The sequence below is a fragment of the Triturus cristatus genome, chromosome 11, assembly GCF_964204655.1.
Source record: "Triturus cristatus chromosome 11, aTriCri1.1, whole genome shotgun sequence".
Classification (NCBI taxonomy): domain Eukaryota; kingdom Metazoa; phylum Chordata; class Amphibia; order Caudata; family Salamandridae; genus Triturus; species Triturus cristatus.
This window is the reverse complement of record NC_140594.1, coordinates 1,133,396,380-1,133,415,537: the sequence shown is the minus strand read 5'-3', so window position 1 is coordinate 1,133,415,537 and position 19,158 is coordinate 1,133,396,380. Positions and strand designations below refer to the sequence as shown.

Sequence of the window (19,158 nt, the reverse complement as noted above, 5' to 3'; positions counted from 1 at the left end):
ACTTCTGATCAGTGAAAATCATCATGAGCTACGGAAGGCAAAATTGCACATTGTTACTAGACACCCCCACATCCAGCGTCCTTGACTTTAAGCCTAATATTCATAGAGCTAGATGCTATGAGCAAAATACTTTGACTAGGGGCAATATGACAGGGCTGCTATGAGTGTCAGTAAGAGCGTGGTCTGTGGGGATGTATGAACATGTATGAGTGGGATATATGTGTATGGGTGACTGAGAACTTGTGTGGTATGTACTTGCAGCACAGGACATACCTTTCACGTTACATTTATAACTCAATCGCAAGCAATCCCTTTCTCTTTTTTTAATTAGAGTACTTTAAAGTGCAGAAAAATGTTCTGCAAAAAACTGTGAGAATATGGAACATTTTTCTGCAGTTTAAATTTCTTCCATTTTAAAAACTGGCTGTATTTTTCAGTTATACTTATGGCACAGTGTCTACTGGCCACTGGGAGCAAGAGGCCTGTTTGTAAATGTGACACTTTGAAATGGGAGGAAAGTAAAATGAAGCGTTAACTTATTCATTAAGGTAACTTTTCATTTTAATTTTCCACCATTTAAAAGAATTCAGAAACCTCCGTTTTCTGACGGCTCCAACTTTGAGTTGAGAAGGAATTTTATTTGACGTAAATACCTTTTGTGCTTCAGTTGTTCACCTCTGTGCCCCAGCCTGGGTCATAAATCTGACTGCGCACTGCTCATTATCAGGCCCTGCTATCTGCAGCCTGAGGAAAATAATGTAAAATAAGCACAGCCTTCCCATAACTTCAAAAGGAAAATATGGTCTTGTGCTTATTTATAAATGAACTCAAGGCTGTGAGCTACTCTGAAGTTGTCTGGGAGCTACTTGTAACTCGCGATCCTCTGGTTGGAGCCACCTGGGCTAAACGGATCTGGATAGTAAATACAGGCCAGCCCCAGCTATCAGCAGAGTGGCCCAGTCAGACTCCATCTCCCCCAGCATATAAAGCCCACCCACTCGCTACTTTGTATAAAACTCAGCAGTAACTTCTTGTGCCATTTTCAATGTGTCGGAATCCCTGTTCAGCCAATACTATTACTTCATTGTGGAGGGTTCCATTTGCATGCTGCTGCAGTGACCGTGTTTGGCCAGGGATCTCCCTTCAAGGGCCAATAAGAGTTCAACAAGCACTCTTTCTGATGACAGCACACAACTAGTGCCCAATTATATACTGCAGTAAGTTGGATCCAGAGCCATCCCCTCTCTCAATATTAATTCTTAAAGCTCTTTTTCCGGAGTATTCACATGAATGAACACATACATATATCTTCTTTTTTGCATGCTTCTGTTATTCCTTCTTTGGTTCCTATGTGATTATTGCTTTTGTCTTTATCATATTTCTTTGAGTTTTCCTTTATTTTTGTGTATTTTTTCTTTTATTTTCTATGCAAAGGTCAGTTGATGGAATGCTTCTAAATGGATGCAGCAATCTCTTATTTGTATCATTCCCGCCTCTGGTATTCCAGTTACATTTGGGCATAGACAGTAGTCATCATTATCACCTTGTCCCAAAGGTTGTGTAAAACCGTCGGAATTCTTACCATCGTATATTTATAGATTTGAAAAGATAATCTACGGAAGAACATCCCTACCCTGTTTTGTGATGAGTAGAAAGCTAGAGGAAGCCCCATTTGTCTGATTTATGTTTTTAGAATAAAAACTCCAACCCTCCCCTGCTTTGACCAGGAATTGTCATCTACGCTATGCAGAGTTTACTAGTTGCTGAGTAATGATTCAAATTCCTGAGATTTGCAAGTGGCTTTTCCAGTCCTCTTTTCTTCATTGCATGTTGTGGCGTGTAGCCCTGCTTGTATTATTAGAAAAGCAGAACTACAACCACCTAAATGCAAAGGATATAGACTGATCTGGATAACCTACTCATGGCAAGGCTGGAACAAGTCGTAGCTCCTACGTTTCACAGTGCTTCATTGCATGAGACCTGCAATAAATGAAGAAGGGGGAAGAGGAGTTGGCCTAACGGCTAGAGTGGTCAACCTTGAATTTGGGTAACAGGGTCGAGTCGTGGCAACGACGCTTAACATCCTGTGATTCTGGGCAAATCATTAATCGCCCCGTGCCTAACAAAAATGAATGTGTCCTCATGTAATGCAACTGGTGCTCGTGTAATGCGCTTTGATACCCCGATACCTTTGGGTCAAGCTCGCGCTATATAAAACTCCGTAAAAAAAAAAAAGACACAAGTGGTCTGCATGGTTTGAAACTCCTTCGCAGTAATCAAGTCTTGTCCAGTTAGACTCGAAGGTCTCCTAGTTTGGGACTTTTCTGGAGAGTTACATTCACTGCGAGTGAGTGTGACCGTTCTCCAGAGAGTGAGACTTAAGCCAGCGGGGAGACTGCTGTGGTTAGTGTGACTCCACGTCAGGGAGAAGATCTGTGCTCCATGGTCTGTGAATGATAAATGCTAGTCTCGCACTGAGGTGTGGTTTAGGCAGACTTGCCCCAGCAGCCTCACCACCAGGACACTGCGTATCTCCAGGAAAGAGGGTATTATTATCACTTTTTTAGGTTTGTGCAGGGGCAAGCCCCCCAAGAGCTACAGTGTATAAAAATAAAATTGAAAAAAGACCTAAAAATAACCGGTCTAAAATACATTTGCGAGCGTGATAAATTTGACAAGAGTTAAAATGTTGCCTATTATATTAGTCTTATATGCAACGTTTAGCGGATGTTCTCTCTTAGATTAATGCTGATGATAGGTTGGGACAGGGTCAGTTGCTTCCTTAACTTTGGAATCGCTAGTCTCTAGCTACATTACTTTCAAATCTTTCAACTACATCACGCTAACATATGTTGGATGGGTTACGTGTGTGTGTGTGTGTGTGTGTGCGCGCGCGCGCTTATATACTGTTTTTAAGGAGCGTGAGAAGTCTATTACTCTGGTATAGATCAATAGCAAGGAAATGCCAGAAAGTGTGTTATATCTCCATGATGATCATCAGCATGATGGAAGAAGGAGTCTAAGGAGTCCACTGAGTTTGGATTGTTTTAAATATATCATTTAAGGCTGCATCGAAGAAGTCCTCCTAGTTAATAAACTATTTCAAACACCCCGCCCCCACCCATACTTTAAAGTTGTGGTTGGTATGAATTGCTGCCCGTACAAATTCCATTTTCAGACTGTTCTCAGATCAAGCTACTATAAATTGAATGTTTGGATAGGATTGGAAATTAACTGTGGTTTAATAACCTTTAACTGATCATCTTTCCATGCATGGTATTTGATTGACGTGCATGTACTGTATTAGTCACTGTTCTTCCTGTTTCTTTCTTTCTAGCTGGCATTATATCCCTTCTGGATGAGGAAGAGCCTCAACTCAAGGTAGGTTCCGCAATGTGAACAAGAAGGAAGCAAAAACGTTTAAGAAATCACCAGTTTGCTTTGAAATTCACATCTAACCTGAGAAGTACAACAATCTCATATTTCAGAAAATATGTTGCGTCCTTCAGAAGTATGGGTATATTGCAAAAAAAGAAAGTTAAATTAAGCAATGTAATTTGTTTCCGAGTTTCCGCACTCGGATAGTTGATTGACAACCGAAAACAAACGGGAATCTCTGTGATCAATTTTCTTTTGAAGGCAGCATATGAAAAGAAAATGGCAGTGGTTGGTCTTGCGCTTGGGGTTCACCTCCTATGGAGCTCTGCTGACCGACATATGAGAGAGTAATCCGGACTCTGGCGGAGTTCCGATTTATTATCACAGTTATCTGAACCTTTATGTTTTACTTGCTGCCTGCGATGATCCCTCAGCTTGTTGTGTGAAACTAGCTGAGGTGTGACAAGAAACCTTTTGTGATATCGAGACACCATTCTGCACACAAGTGTAGCCATTCAGGGACCTTTCATGCACTGTTTGAAGCTGATTATTAGTAGTTGATATTTGGTGCTGTACTAATGAACACATGTTGTTTGATAGGAATTACTATTATAGTCTGTAAATTTCAACCTGGCTTTCTAAAGCATTTCAATGCGTATGTTCTTAAGGTCTCAGCAGTTGCATTTTAAAATGTTCTCATAGGCTAATGATAGGTACTTGTCTAAATATCTTTGGCTGCTTCTCGTACCCGCATCTGTTAGTGATAAAGCCTGTCTTGTACAAGTGCTCTGGCATTGGTTTAGCTTTCTCACGAAGTGTACCTGATGTGTCTAGAGACAAGCATACCGGTTTGGAAGAGTAAGGCAAACGTGGCTATATTAGATCAATTTGCTGAAATAATAAACCTTTCAGCCTTACATTACATGCTGTGATTTGCCCTAGTTGTGAGGATTTTGGTACTTGAGAGAATGTTTTTTTTTTAGGGATAAACACCTTAGGCCGATGTTGCTAATTATTTGCACAGGTCAAGAGAGAACGGGGTTGGGGCCTGCATGCGCTTATAGACTGCTTGGTGTATATTCTGCTGCACCCTCTCAACATAAAGGATTGTCATGAGTCTGGCAGCCGAGTACCATCCTATCAAACTGTGATCCATAGAAAGGCGGTGCGAGGTACAGCAGGCTGGCGAACAAGGGATTATTGGATGCTTCATTGCTGCATTTTGAGAAGGCTGCAGCTTTTTTAAACTTTCCTGTTGTTTTTTGTCTGATCCACAGGAATTTGCGCTCCACAAGTTGAATGCAGTTGTCAATGATTTTTGGGCTGAGATCTCAGAGTCTGTGGATAAAATGTAAGTTGGCGACTCTATAGTGGCCCGTGCTTGCCTGCAGATGGTGATGCTGAATCGTGAGAGTACCTCGTACAATCCCATTCATTCTGTTTTGCAGCGAGGTGTTGTATGAGGATGAGAACTTCAGGAGCCGCCAGTTTGCTGCCCTGGTCGCTTCAAAGGTGTTCTATCACCTGGGAGCCTTTGAGGAGTCTCTGAACTATGCACTCGGAGCTGGGGACCTCTTCAACGTCAATGACAATTCCGAATATGTGGAGACTATTATAGGTAATGCCTCTGTAGCCAACTGTGCCTTGTTGCTTTTGTCTCCGCCAGCTCTTGCTTGTTAAAGCTTTCATTTCATGAACTTACCTCACAAGTCAACCTCTGCCTGCTTGTCTCTCTAGCTCCTATATACCTTCGGGTTTGTGTACATGATGTATGGGCAAAGGCAAGTGAGTTTTGGTGGTCCTAGGACGTGGCCTTCGAGGGATTCCTGGTATTGTGATGTAGAGTAACAGGTTGTTACGATGGGCTTGATGCCACAGGCGTAAGCCAGAGGATAAGGCATTGTTGGTGGAGCTGCATGGACAAGAAGGTGTTTGGATTGGGGCTGTGGGCTGCAGTGAGATCATCATCTTTGGACCGAGAGCAAAAAGCTGGTTTGTGGGTGCAAGTGAGTCTGTTACATCAATGGGCTGGAAGAGATCTTCTTCAAAAAGAGGACTAAGAAATAGTTGTTAGCTTCCATTACTGTGACGTTTGCACATGAGATTGACCTGGGTTTTTTTCCCACTTTTACCCCCAGCAAAATGCATCGACCACTATACAAAGCAATGTGTGGAGAATGCAGAGCTGCCCGAAGAAGAAAAGAAGGCTGTGGATAAGCGACTAGAAGGGATAGTAAACAAAATGTTCCAGCGCTGCCTGGATGACCACAAGTACAAGCAGGCTATCGGTATTGCCCTTGAGACACGTCGACTTGATGTTTTTGAGAAGACCATCATCGAGTCGGTAAATCAGCTTCTCCTGCACCCTTCCTTGGCAAAGTTTCTCCTCTGTCCATGAACTTTAGCCCAGTCTTCTTCCCTGGCCTGTCTTTCTTCTTCATCTTTGTGATATTTTTACCTGCTCTCCTTTCCTTCTAGCCATTGACTGCAGCTCATAAGGAGTTCTGTACAGGACAGTTTTTGCCTCCCTTTTATTGCCTAGTTATGCTAATAATGAGGAGTATGATCCCATGCAGTGACGTGCCCATAAACCGTTAGTAGAGCAGTGTTCGGGCCTTTAAAGTAAGCAGATCGCTGGGCCTAATATGGTATCAGGGAGCCATTCTGTTTGTCAATTCTGCACAGGCTCTCGTTTTGGTGATGTTTTTAAGTAAGCCAAGCATCTCTGGAATATTCTAATGTGGATAGTACTTGAATGAACTGAGTAATCTCTAGGGCCTGCCAGTTTATGGCTGAAAAAGCACAGGCATAGGATGCTTTTTTGGGGATCACCCAATATGATCTTGCCAGAATTGAAACCTTGGTTATGTACTGCACCATTTTGTAACAAACTGGGGTCTAAAGTATCTCAATTGTTTCTGGTAAAACCTCTTTAGGAGGCTGCTTATCCTAGTTTGAGGAATTTTCACCAGCAAAGTCTGCTGTCTATATTACAATATATAGTTAGTCATTTGCACATACAGTCTGTTTCTGTGTCCTTCGAGTGTTCCTGGAGGTATTGGACATAACTTGGCCTCAGTTTTATAGGTTTAAACATCTGCTTTCCCACACTTGCTCCTTCTTTTGTGATCCTTATGCAGTCATTAGCGGTGGTTTAATTAATAATTTTCCTCTTGTTTTGGCTCCAGCGTGGGTTGTGCCAACATACTATTAGTAATGGCTTGTTATCCTCATCTTTTAACCTCTGTGCCGAGATTACTTTGATAGGCTCATGAATGGTTCTGGATTCCATGTTGTCTCTTCCTTGATCGTTACAGTGTTAATTTGCATTGCAGCGGGATGTTTCAGGCATGCTGGCCTACAGCTTGAAGCTGTGCATGTCTCTCATGCAGAACAAGCAGTTTCGCAACAAAGTACTGCGGGTCCTGGTGAAAATTTACATGAACCTGGAGAAGCCAGACTTCATCAACGTTTGTCAGGTAACCTGAAAACTAATTTTGCTGCCTATCAAAAAAGTTTACAGGATCACTTGGTTAACTACTGGTTATGCACCTGTTCAGTACCCAACACCGGCCTGCCGTGCACACGGGGAGTCACATTGAGCTTTCCTTTGGAAGATGCAAGCAAACAATTTGAGGAAAGTGTGATCCAAACCATCAATACTGTCTTGATCTGGACCATTGGGAGGGTGGTATTTTCAATATATTGAACAGTTTGACAATACTGTCTTTTGTAGGCCTCCAGTCCAAGCACAGATTTTAAGTAAAGGACGAACAGTCATCTTAGTCACCTTAAATTACTCCTGACCTGTAATCCAAGCATTTGATTAAAGAAGCCTGTTTTTTAGACATACGATCCGTCTATAAGAATAGTCTACCTAGTCTGGTAGTGTAGGGGCTTAAGTTGGGCTAGTCTTGCACTATGTACAAAACACAACACGCTTCCGAAAGTTGGCAGGCAAAGGAGAAGTATCTGTCCACATCATGTGAATGATTCACATTCTTCAGCTATGTATGGTCAGTTATGTATGAGTCTTGTTAACCTTAGTAAAGCCCTTTAGTATCTGTTCTGGAATGGCGCTGCTTTTATTTGAATCCTTGAATGCTTGTGTTAGCTGCTCATGCACTCTAGCCATACTTCAGCTCAATCCTCGTTTTATGCATTGTGCTGAATCCTATTCACTTTGCTTCCTTCATGACTAGACGGACAACATGTAATTTTCTGGCTACACATGACCATAGCAGTTGGTGTCTGAGGGCTATGGGTCTGAGGGCTATGGGTCTGAGGGCTATGGGTCTGAGGGCTATGGGTCTGAGGGCTATGGTCTGAGGGCTATGGTGTGATGCAGATGAATGTGTGGCCTGAAACAGTTTTTTTCCACTATTAGTTTAGCTTTGAGACATTCTATGACCGTGTTCTTACTGCTAAAGGCCTTTTCAAATTAGTTTTAAGTCGAGTTTTATACATAGTATAAATAGTGTAATATAAATCAAAAGAAACTGAGATTGCATGATCTATAAGATGGAAATGATTATATGACTAGGCCTAATTTACAGATTGTTCTATGTTTACACACCGGGAATCCACATTTCTGGGGCCGTGAAAGGGAATGTTCTGCCTGCAGCAGTCTTCACTTCTCACGCTTTTGGAAGGGTTTAGATACTTCTATAAAATGTATGTGATGTCATTGGCAGTGGTCCTATCATGAGGCTCCACACAGAGTCCCTGCCTGAAGTCAAGGTTAAAATCGGCCTAGATAGCAGTTGCCTGACTGTTTATAACAAACTATTTATAACATGGTTAATTTTATTTTCAACTTCTCCCCCTCAGTGCCTGATTTTCCTAGATGACCCTCAGGCTGTGAGTGACATCCTGGAGAAGCTGGTGAAGGAAGACAACCTCCTGATGGCGTACCAAATTTGCTTCGACCTCTACGAGAGTGCCAGCCAGCAGTTCCTGTCCTCTGTGATCCAGAATCTTCACACCGTGGGCACCCCCATCGCCTCTGTGCCAGGGTCCACCAACACCGGCACCATCCCAACAGTTGACAAAGAAAGGTGAGGTCTTTAAGGATTCAGTGAATGGAGGCCTCATTGCGACTACAATAGGGAAACTGAAGGGAATTTAAATGCTTGGGTAGCAGCCACATCAACCTTTAGAGAGGTGACAACAGAAAGATTCTAGATGTTACATTTTCTTCATGTCCAGAAATGGTACTGTGTGAAATCTGTGAGGAGGCAATGTAAAAAGAGACCTGTGTCCCTGTCGGTGAGATGACTATAAGAGACTTCGGTGAGAGCTACTTCAATGCAGGCGACTCTCTGAGCACTCATGTTCTTTTCATATCTTTTTAAATGGGATGAAATATACACTAGCATACATTATAAGGGTAATATAAGTTAGAGCTTGGTTTTGTCCTAAATAAATGAAACCATAACCCATGCTAGTCTGTCTTATTAAAACAAAAGCAACTAGGGAATTAACTTGTACAGGTCCTGTACATGCGGCCCTCGCTACCTGCCCTAGCCAGTTCTGGAACTTTGCAGAATAATGCCCATTCTAATACCTGAAGGAAGTAATATAGAAGTTTTGGAACTGCTAAGTTGCAGATTAGATAATGTAATGCCGTGTGTGGGTCTTCTGGCTATGCTTCTAAATAAACTAAACGAGGGGTAAAACATGCCTTACTTTTTGGCTTCTGCGTCACCAAAAGTTTGTCTTTTAAAACCACTGGCCAAAACCCTACATTGACAATCAATTAAGTCCAGAATCTCATATATGGGTATTTGCCTTATTCCCAGAACTCGGTTTGGTAGTAGTCCAATTTGTTTATTGGTACTTTAATTGCAGAAGTAGATATTTGTTTTATATTGTTGGTGCAGCAGTGAGATGACTGGAGTCCTTTCTTTAAAAATATCTGACAGTTCTATAACCGTAATTTCCGCCCTCTAAATGATTTAGGTGTAATGAGGGTGGGTTTCATAGTTATCTAGGTATTATATAGGAGATTGTCCAGTGTTTTTATAAAGTTCACGACACAAGCATATGAGCAGATCTCTAGGACACCCTTGCGGGGGATGGTGCGCTCTAAAAATATACATAAGCTAACGTAACATCATAGGTGAGAGCTTTGACCCCCAGATGGAAAATGGCACCACCATAGTCTATCCTTGAGGAGTTGTAAGAAAATATCCAAGTAGCTTATGGTATAGATGATTTAAACATTTGTTTTTAAAGAGATCCGCCAACACTGTAGGAATCTAGAAAGGCGATGGAGAAAAGCTTCTGCCCCACAGCCAGACTAATTTATAAAGATGCCCTTATAATTTACAAAAAGGCAATTGTGGCCCGAAAAACAGTCTTTTTTTCGGCACAAATTAAAACCTCTGCCAGAGAGCTGTTCTCCGTTGTTACGACCCTGTCCACCCCCCCCTCTGGCCCTGGGGTAGAGCCCTCACAGACCTTTTGTAATGATTTATCCACCTTCTTCACCACAAAGGTGGCAGATATATATGCTTCATTTGAAGGGGATACCAAAACTGAATACAGAGGCGGTAGTGTGAATGAGGTACCTTCTCATCATAATTATGACTTTTTCTTATGTTTTTCACCTGCCTCACTTGATGACGTTATCACCCTCATCTCATCCACTAAATCGGGTTCCCCTTTGGACCCTTGCCCTCCTTCTGTGATGCAAAAACTCAGAGGTGATTTCAATCCCCCTTATGGAGATCTGCAACACTGCATTTCAGACAGGCCAATTTCCTAGTATATGGAAGAAGGCTGTTATAAAACCCCTTCTGAAAAAACCCTCCCTAGACCCCACAGCCGTCGCCAGCTATAGACCCATTGCGTGTCTACCCTTTGCCGCCAAAGTATGCGAATCCATGATGAATAGACAGCTTTCACAGTTCGTCGAGACCCACCAACTTCTCGATGAAACGCAGTTTGGCTTTAGGAAAGGGCATGGGACAGAGACCGCCCTGATTAAGGCCTCTGACGAGATCAGGGCAATCATGGATCAGGGGGGGGCGGCTGTCCTCATTCTTTTGGATTTGTCAGCGGCCTTTGACACGGTCGACCATGCCACCTTAGTCGACCGTGTCACAGCTCTGGGCATAAGCGGTCTGGCCAAGGATCTCATTTCATCTTTCCTGGCAGTCCGTACCCAGACTGTAAGGCTGGGAGATTTCTATTCACCCACCTCTGCACTCCCTTGTGGAGTTCCACAAGGTTCCTCGCTAAGTCCCATGCTATTTAACATTTATGTAGCGGACTTAGCGAGGGTAATAAAGGCTCATGGAGTACGGCTAACATCCTATGCAGATGACACCCAGCTGGTCCTGGGCATCCATAAGGACGGCTGCACTGTGGCAGCCAACTTCCAGAGAGCTATGCTTGAGGTCAGTACCTGGATGGCCTCTAATTGTCTTAGGCTCAACTCGGACAAGACCGAGGTTATGACCTTTGGAAAACTCTCTCCAGAATGGTCTTCTAACTGGTGGCCGGAAAAGCTCGGCTATCCACCTGTCCCAGTGGAAAAAGCCAGAAACCTGGGAGTCATTTTTGACAGCAAGTTGGTATTTGACCTTCATACAAACAAGGTTGTGTCGTCTTCATTCTTTATTCTGAAAAAGATTAAGAAGCTGCTCCCTTATCTCCCTCCCTCAGCTGGGAAGACTCTGGTCTCTACCTTAGTCTTCTCCAAAATGGATTATGGAAACGCTCTCTTTCTCCATACCCAGAAGCGTGTCATAACAAAGCTGCAATCCATCCAGAATGCGGCAGCCAGGATTCTCCTGAGCATTCCTCGCCGCAACTCCACCACTTTTGGCATTCGTCAACTCCACTGGCTGAGAGTAGAGAGCCGCATTAAATTCAAGGCCCTCTGCATTGCATACAAGGCAGTACACGGCATAGGACCCAGGTTCCTGACGGAAGCCTTTCAGCCATACACTCCTAGACGGCAATTAAGATCGGCCAATACCAACCTCCTCACTGTTCCACGCACAAGAACGGCCACCTGGGGAGATAGACGTTTCTTGGTGGCCACCCCAAAACTCTGGAATCTTTTGCCACATTCCATCAAAACTGCCCCGAATCTGATGAGCTTCCGCAGGCTCTTAAAAACGTGGTTATTTAACCAGTGAGAGGATGACTGACCCCAGTAGCTCCACAGCGCCGAGACACCCTAGGGTATTTGTTGCGCTATAAAAATTACGTAAATAAATAAATAAATTAAAACTCTAGACACATGAGGCAGCAGCCTCTTTGGCACATTTCTTGATTTATTAGAATAAAACTAATGGGAATAATTTAGGGGTTCTTTCAAGCCACAGCTTGAACTGCATTGTTTAGCATTGGAGTATTTTCCAAAGTGATGCTGGTACCAACAATGTTTTCGGGAAATTGTTTCTCTCTTTAGGTCTTATACTTGCGATTCAGAAGAAACACATTTTGGAACAGCAGACAGCAGCACTTTTTTCCATGTCTTTACTTGTTTGGGTACAGCAGACAGCAGCAGTATTTTTCATGTCTTTACTTGTTTGGGTACAGCAGACAGCAGCAGTATTTTCATGTCTTTACTTGTTTGGGTACAGTAGACACCAGCAGTCTTTTCCATGTCTTTACTTGTTTGGGTACAGCAAACACCAGCACTTTTTTCCATGCATTTACTTGAGTCCTTTCTTGCGAAATACTGTTTTACTTTCCCATGCTTTTATAATACATGCAAGAACTCCTCATCCTTTTTGTGTGTGATAGATGTCCTTTTTTGTAACTGTATTGACGAACATGCTTATGACAACAGGTACATTTATAATCCCTCTCTAAGTAGACGTACTGATTTGTGTCCATTTCATAACATATCTGCCATGGACAATGGCTTGTTGTTTATTAATTGCATTTGTTTCTTATGTTTAACAGAAATGCTCTGATTTGCTGTTTGGGTCCGCTATACCCAAAAACGTAATCCAAGAAAAGTAGTGTAGAGGGGGAAACGGCCAGTGCACCCAACCCTCGGTCTCCCCTTCTCACTTTTATATACCACTATTGGAAAAGCACAAGGAATCGGAACAACTTAAATATCCTGTGCACATGTTGCCTGGTGTGATGCCTCTTTTCTTGGTCCTAGAACCGCACACGTTTACCTTCCCACTGGTGTCCCAGGACCTCTGGTACTATTGTATTCCAGCTGTGTAATCTAGTTCCTCCCTTTATAAACTGACTCTGAGGGTAGCTAGTTTGATCAATCATGGGTTACTCCTGGAAATGGGTGAGGGTTAGGACTATATACGCGACATAAATGATAACAGACAAAGTCACTGCCCAGCCAGAGCAATATCGTTTAAAGAGAATAGTTCTATTATTTAGATAAACGAAAACAACAAGACTAGTGCTATAAAGTAAATAATTTGGGGTGCTGCGGCCATTATTGTCCTCTGTGGAAAGATGTATGTGTCCTTGGTTAACTTTGAGAACTCTTGGCTCTTGTGGCCTTTGCTGTGGAGTCTCTTTGCAGGTCCTTGTCAAGGGTTCAAAGAAGCCAGACTGAATGCTACAGTCTATTAAGCTTTCTATAATGTCAGAAAGAGTCTTGGTGCCCAGTTATTTGATTTTTTGGGGATTAGGACGTCTTTGCCAAGGGCACTGAATGCATTTAAGGAGAAACCAAGTACCTGCACAATTTGTTCAGAATCGGTGTTCAATGCAGAGCGGGACCCAGCCACTGCGTTATTACTCTTATACTACTGTTAATCGAGCCCAAAAACATTTATCCCCTCTTTCTCTGGGCTGTGGCAAAAAGGACTCTCTCAAGACCTTATGAATGGAATGGGGTGGTCTGGGACCAGTTAGGCACACCAGACTTGTAGTTCTTGAATGATCTCTGTGCTCTTCACCCTCATGATGTCAGTATCACTCGGTGGATCTAGCCTGCTGGGCTGCCTTGCACATATGTGTTCTGGGTAACTCACCTGTCAACGCGGCCTCAGGAAGGTGGGGAGGAAACAACCAGCACGATAACTTATTTGCAATCCTCCATTCCTGCTGGCTAAAATCCGAAATATTATTCTGCCTTCTCACCATGGTGTGTCCCCTCTGGTGGGGAATTGATGTGTAGAAGATCCCGTGAATGGCTTGCTGACACGAGGCCAGCTTCAAGATACTGAATAGAGCTTTTGCCTGTCTGGTGCTGCTCGATCTTCAAAATATCTACGGTATCTCTGGGACTAGACCCAAAGACAGCATGTATGGCGTCACATCCACATGGAAGAACAAAGACAACCTGGACCTGAGCTGCTATTTCGAAAAGCCACAGAGCAAGGATCATTGCTTAAGCAGGGCAAACAATCCATATATTTTTTTCTTTGGGAAGTTTTATATAGCGCAAACTTGACCCGAAGTTCTCAGAGTGCTTTGCATGAGCACCAGTTGCATTACAGACTGACAGATTCATTGTTAGGCATTGTGAGATTAACTGATTTGCCCAGAATCCCAGGATGTTGAGCGTCCTCGCCGAGACTCAAACTCCGTTCCCCAGCTTCGAGGTTGACCGCTCTAGCCATTGGGCCACGTCCTGGTCTGAGACCAGAAGTGTGAGCGGCTAAGCTTCTACATCAAAGGAGTCTGGGCTCTAGTCTGCAATGCAAAAGTAGGAAACCCATGGCTGAAGTCTAGGTTTGGCATCAGTGGAGATGGGCCTGCAAATGTAGACTAATGGGGAAGATGCTGCTCAATGAGGTGTAGAGCTTCTGATGAGGGTTGTGAATCAGAGTGAAGTGTGGTGCTCCTGTATTAGAGGTCACGAATGTCCAGTTCCTCTGAACTAGGAAGGGATGGACAGAAGAAGGTCCCACGTGCTTCTGTAGTAGAGGAAGCTGCAGATTGAGGTGAAGTACATCAGAGCCATGGCAGAGAGTAACCTGCAGTGGGCACCTCTTCAGTACCTCTGGTTCAAGGGCTGCAAGGCTGTCAGTAAGGTACTTTTGCTAAAGTGCACCAGTAATTTTACCCCCATCGAATCAGCCGCATATGGCAGACAAGGCCGAAACGACCCTGCCCATTGGATGCAATAATCTGCTCAACCCCTAGACGCCGGATTGATAGAAGTGACACTATAGCATGCACGTTGTGGGCTTGGATGAGATGAATTGAGATGACAAGCTAAATTGGATTTTTTGCAAATGAGATACTTAAAAGCACAGAACCAGAGGCTTAACTTCTGCATATAGACAGATTTTTTGTCCTCTTCACCCATGAATCTGATTAAGATTGGAGAACTCTATCCTGAGAGTAACTTTATAACACTCCTACAAGCTCAGGAGTTTGCTAGCCCTACACCCCTTGATGTATTACTAAATTATAGAATAGGTGCCACATGCAGGAAAATCCACCACACTTGCTCATCGTTGCTGCCGCATCTGCACGTGTTGAATGACCAGTGGCGCTACTGTTGTTTACACACTAGCGCGCTGTCGCACCCCTGGCACACTTTAAGTTTGTACATAAAAAGTAACGCACCCTGGTTGCCCTAGGAAAAATACACTTGCGGGAGGATGCCCAATGCTTGCGCTGTACTATGGACAATGCAGATTTATTACCCCTTGCTTTATGATGTACAGCAGTGGTGAGCTTTTGAACAAAAATTGGATACTGATTGATGCGGTGACTGGCGTTACTGGTGCTCAGCAAACCCTGCTGGTCACACTTTTGTGGAAGTGCTACCAGGTGTAAGCAAACTTACAGCTCTAATGCTGCTCATATCCAAAACAAAAGTAGCTATGCATTGGGGATGTGGAACCATCCCGCAGAAAAACTGGCTAAAAGACATTTGCATACTGCCAGGAACAATTTGAGGAGTATTGATCTATGATATCTGTCAGGTTCCTGACTGAAAGATATTTGGGGACCATTCAGTGTCTACCTAGAGCAGCATACACACTGGATCTGAGCAATTGGGCACAGAGAGGAAGGGGGGACATTGATTGAATGTGTTGCTTCTGAGAGAGGAGAGGCTGGGATAAGATGACTGTCATTCAACAGGCAGCTCTCGCTGTCCGAATGTTAGAAGATGGTACCTCCTGGAGAAATGTAAGCTGGTGATCTATACAACTTAATATATTTGTGCCACATGCTATGCTGCAGCCATTGTAATGTACCTCCACGGATGTAGGTTCTGCCGGAACGAACTTGACAATAATATGCTTTTTTGTTTTTTGCAATTATTTTCTCTATTGGGGGATGTTGAGGAGACAGACCTGTTGTAAGCCTAAAAATGAATAAAGCATTTTTTTTAATGGACTGTGCTTCTATAGTGGAGTGGACAACCCAATCCCTAGTCTCCTGAGTTGATTAGTGTATAAGAGAGGACAGAGACTAAGGCACAGATCTTTTTGTGAGTGAGTGCTTAGCTATATTTCCAGGAGTGAATGCCTCCCAGCTCTAATGTGCAGAAAGAGTGACATGTTTCTAGTGCATTCCTCACAAGGACAGACTAAGCTCCACCTATGTGCAGCGAAAGGGCGGGAGAAACTCTGAAGCATGGTGCAGCGCTTAGTGGGATGGGAACTTCTGTGCTCATCTATCACAGTCCTTGTTTGAGAGTAAGCCACAGCGGCTGGCGCATTTGTAGGAGTGAAACTGATGATCTCAGTCTTTGGCGTGAAATGGTAGAAGCCAGAGAATAGGGATATGGAGACAAACTTCCACAACACTAACATGTTAATTGGCGGAATCAAGCTGCAATAGAAGTGTGGTGGTTTCACAGAGACTGAGCATGTTGAGAAGTATCAGTTTTCATAAATGGTTGGAGCCAGAGTAGGGGTGCAAAGGTTGGTTGACAAAGCCTGGAAAGGAAATGGAAGTGAAGGGTTTCAAAGCTCTGTTAACCGGCAGAGACGGTGTTGAGAGACTTCCAGTGATTCTACAGGATGGAGCATTAGGTTGTGAGTTATGGCTTGATGAGTGAGGCTTGAATAGAAAGGCAGAGGATGTTGTTGTACCTTTATGGCATTGGAATCTACTCTTAAATTATTCCTGTTATTTACTCATTACTTGCTTTAGTGAGAGCATGGAATCAGATGAGAAGCCTGGAAGCACCCCTGCTGGAAAGACGACAGAAGCTGTGAGTACAAAGACATGTTGGTGCTGCAATCGGGAAGCTTTACTTGAAATAGCATTACTTGTTGTTTTCATTTGGTTTAGAAGGCTGCACGTGTTTAGCACTTGCTCCTGACATGTGGTGGAAGCACCAGGTAGTCATTTTGAATCATGCAGGCGCAACAAGGCTGTCGTTCTTCTCATGTTGGTAAACTGAGTACCATTTACATTCAATAACATTACTGCATCTTAATTTACATAGTAACATTACAGCATCTTAATTTACATACTGTCACTTAGGGTCCCGTTCCAACTTGTGAAGTAAACTTGCATCTGTAATTTTATATTCAAAATTGCACCCCAGTCACAAGTGCAACCATGAGTAAATGGCAAAGGCTGATTAATAAACTGATTTCCGCTGTTTATTGCCTTAGTTCAGCCTATTTTTCAAATGGAAATTTAGGCTACTTTTTGTAGTAGAAGTGTTTTGGAAGACTATTCGGCGTGGCGTTTCCACATCACCTGTAATACTGATGTGGCCGGAGCCTGTTACCGGCTGCATCACGATTTCCAGGCCAGTTGTAATCTGGCCCTTCGAAGCAATACAAACTGGCTGTTTGAGTGACACAAAAACCAGGTTGTTAAAAAAGCAACCCCATGTGTGCTGGGCTGACACACTTTAGGAATACATAATAAACACATCTGTAATGCAGACCATGAAAGCAGATGCTACAGCTTTATAGTAGACCTTTAAAAACGACCAAGAGCCATAGCCTAAGCATCAGCTGTAGCAAAAAAAATTCATTGAGGGTCAAGTCAAATGCTCGCTTATTGCAAGCCATCCGCCCACAATACAAAGGAACTGCCACGAGGCAGTGTTTCAGGTTAATACTTCTCTGAACGTGTGCAGTTATGAAGCACCAATTTCTACCTTGATGGCCTCAATAAACTAACATTAATAAAAACATATAGCTTTTGTAAAATTATACTGCTTTTCAGTGGCTATCTTTGTTTGGTTGTGTACGTTTTCCATGAAGTTCTATTCTTGATTTGTTGTCCAGTCCGATACTGTGCCTCCAAATTCATATGCACATTACTGTAGGCATGGAAAAGGCTGAGAAATACCTGCTGAGCAATAGCTTTAGTACTCTAGGGTTGCACCTCTAAAATAAAGCATTTAATGAAATATGTTAGCTGTCTAAGCACTCTGAAGGTATTATCTGTGTCCAATTCAACTTGGATAGCACACTTAGGAGTGTTATTTGCACCGGAACACCCTTTCCATGATGTTTCATTTACACCATCATGCAATCGCAAGTTCATAATTAGTAGTTTATATACAGGTGCAGACTCCCTCTGGGTTCCCCCACACATGTTTATTGATTTTCCACCATTTATGAATTCAGAAAGAATATCCCTGAGAGGGGACTGTAATTCCAAGTAAATATTTTTCTCCACTTGCCGTCCTCTGCTGCTGAGAGCGGAGCTCCACAGGGGGTGATCTGAAGCATTTTCTCATTTTAAACGTAAATGTGAGCTTTAATTGAAAGAAGAAAAAAAACCATCAATCTTGGAGACTGTTGTAAATTGTATCCACAGTTAACATTCTGATGAAACCTACTCCAACCGTTGTGTGTGTAAGTTAAGCACGCTTTACCAAACTGATCTCTCTGACACACTTTTTAGGTCTCGACCTTGCTATCGCGTAAGCGATCGCAAAGCGAGACTATAGAGAGCGGGTTTGAAAAGTGCTCCCAAAATGCGGATTGCATGGCTAGCACGCGCACAATCATGCGCATCGTGCCGCCATGCAATCAGCCTTTTGGGAGCACTTCAAAGGGTCCGCTCCCCCTCCTGGAATGCGCTCCTCCGCTCCTAAGCGCGCGCGCGCCACGCTCCGTCGGGCTTGTTTTGCTATTATAGCGTTTAGCTTCAACAATGGCTGACACGCCTTTTGTTTTCCCCGTCTTCCTCATTCGTGTAATGAGGAGCAAGAACAAGTGGCAGCGGTTGTTGTGCCTCCGCTCGCGATGCCCTCCCCCCACCACCATCTGCCCGTCTCTACCTTTTATGTAAGCACTTTATTTTTTAACATTTGTGTAATGCCTTGCAATAACAAGCGGCCGCGCTTCTTTTGTTTTGCCTCCGCTCGCGGTGCCCTCCCCCCACCACCATCAGCCCATGTCTTACAGAATGTTGATTTTGCCCCTTAGATTTGCAAATGATACATATATATTTGCCCTTCTCAAACCAGTAACTCACTGACAGTGGCCCAGAGAGCAGGAGCTCTACACATCCCATTGCCGAGAACAACATGTCTCACATTGTGTCTTTCCCATTAAAGAAGGATTAGTTTATTTCTTGCTCCGTGTCTCCACGACTCTCTCAAGTGACCTCGCGGAACAAGTGATGCTCTTAAAATACATGAACTCGCCCGGTCTGGTGTCAGCGGGTTGTGACCCGCGTGGAGCACAGAGCGGGCCATCTCTGCCCTCCTTGAGGTAGCCGCCTTTAATTCGGGTTTACAGTACCGAGATGAAAGCGCTATCGCCAGACTGGCCGACGCGCCTAAAAAAAGACACATCCCACTGTTCACTTCGGCTGCCGCTCGCAATATGTGTTGGGGCCATTGTGCCCAAAGCGAAGGCCTGCGTGAATGGGGGACGCAGCGGGGAAGGCGCT

At 43.6% G+C, this 19,158-nt stretch overlaps 1 protein-coding gene across 1 annotated transcript in view; it reads left to right on the top strand.

The window, feature by feature from the left end:
- PSMD1 (proteasome 26S subunit, non-ATPase 1) overlaps window positions 1–19,158 on the top strand; it is a 386,750-nt gene that overhangs the window by 11,615 nt on the left and 355,977 nt on the right. Inside the window, exons 2-8 of the mRNA XM_085635741.1 lie at window positions 3,338–3,381; window positions 4,656–4,729; window positions 4,827–4,996; window positions 5,517–5,722; window positions 6,714–6,857; window positions 8,209–8,435; window positions 16,441–16,501. Coding sequence (XP_085491867.1) covers window positions 3,338–3,381; window positions 4,656–4,729; window positions 4,827–4,996; window positions 5,517–5,722; window positions 6,714–6,857; window positions 8,209–8,435; window positions 16,441–16,501 — 926 coding nt within the window. The remainder of the gene's footprint in view (window positions 1–3,337; window positions 3,382–4,655; window positions 4,730–4,826; window positions 4,997–5,516; window positions 5,723–6,713; window positions 6,858–8,208; window positions 8,436–16,440; window positions 16,502–19,158) is intronic.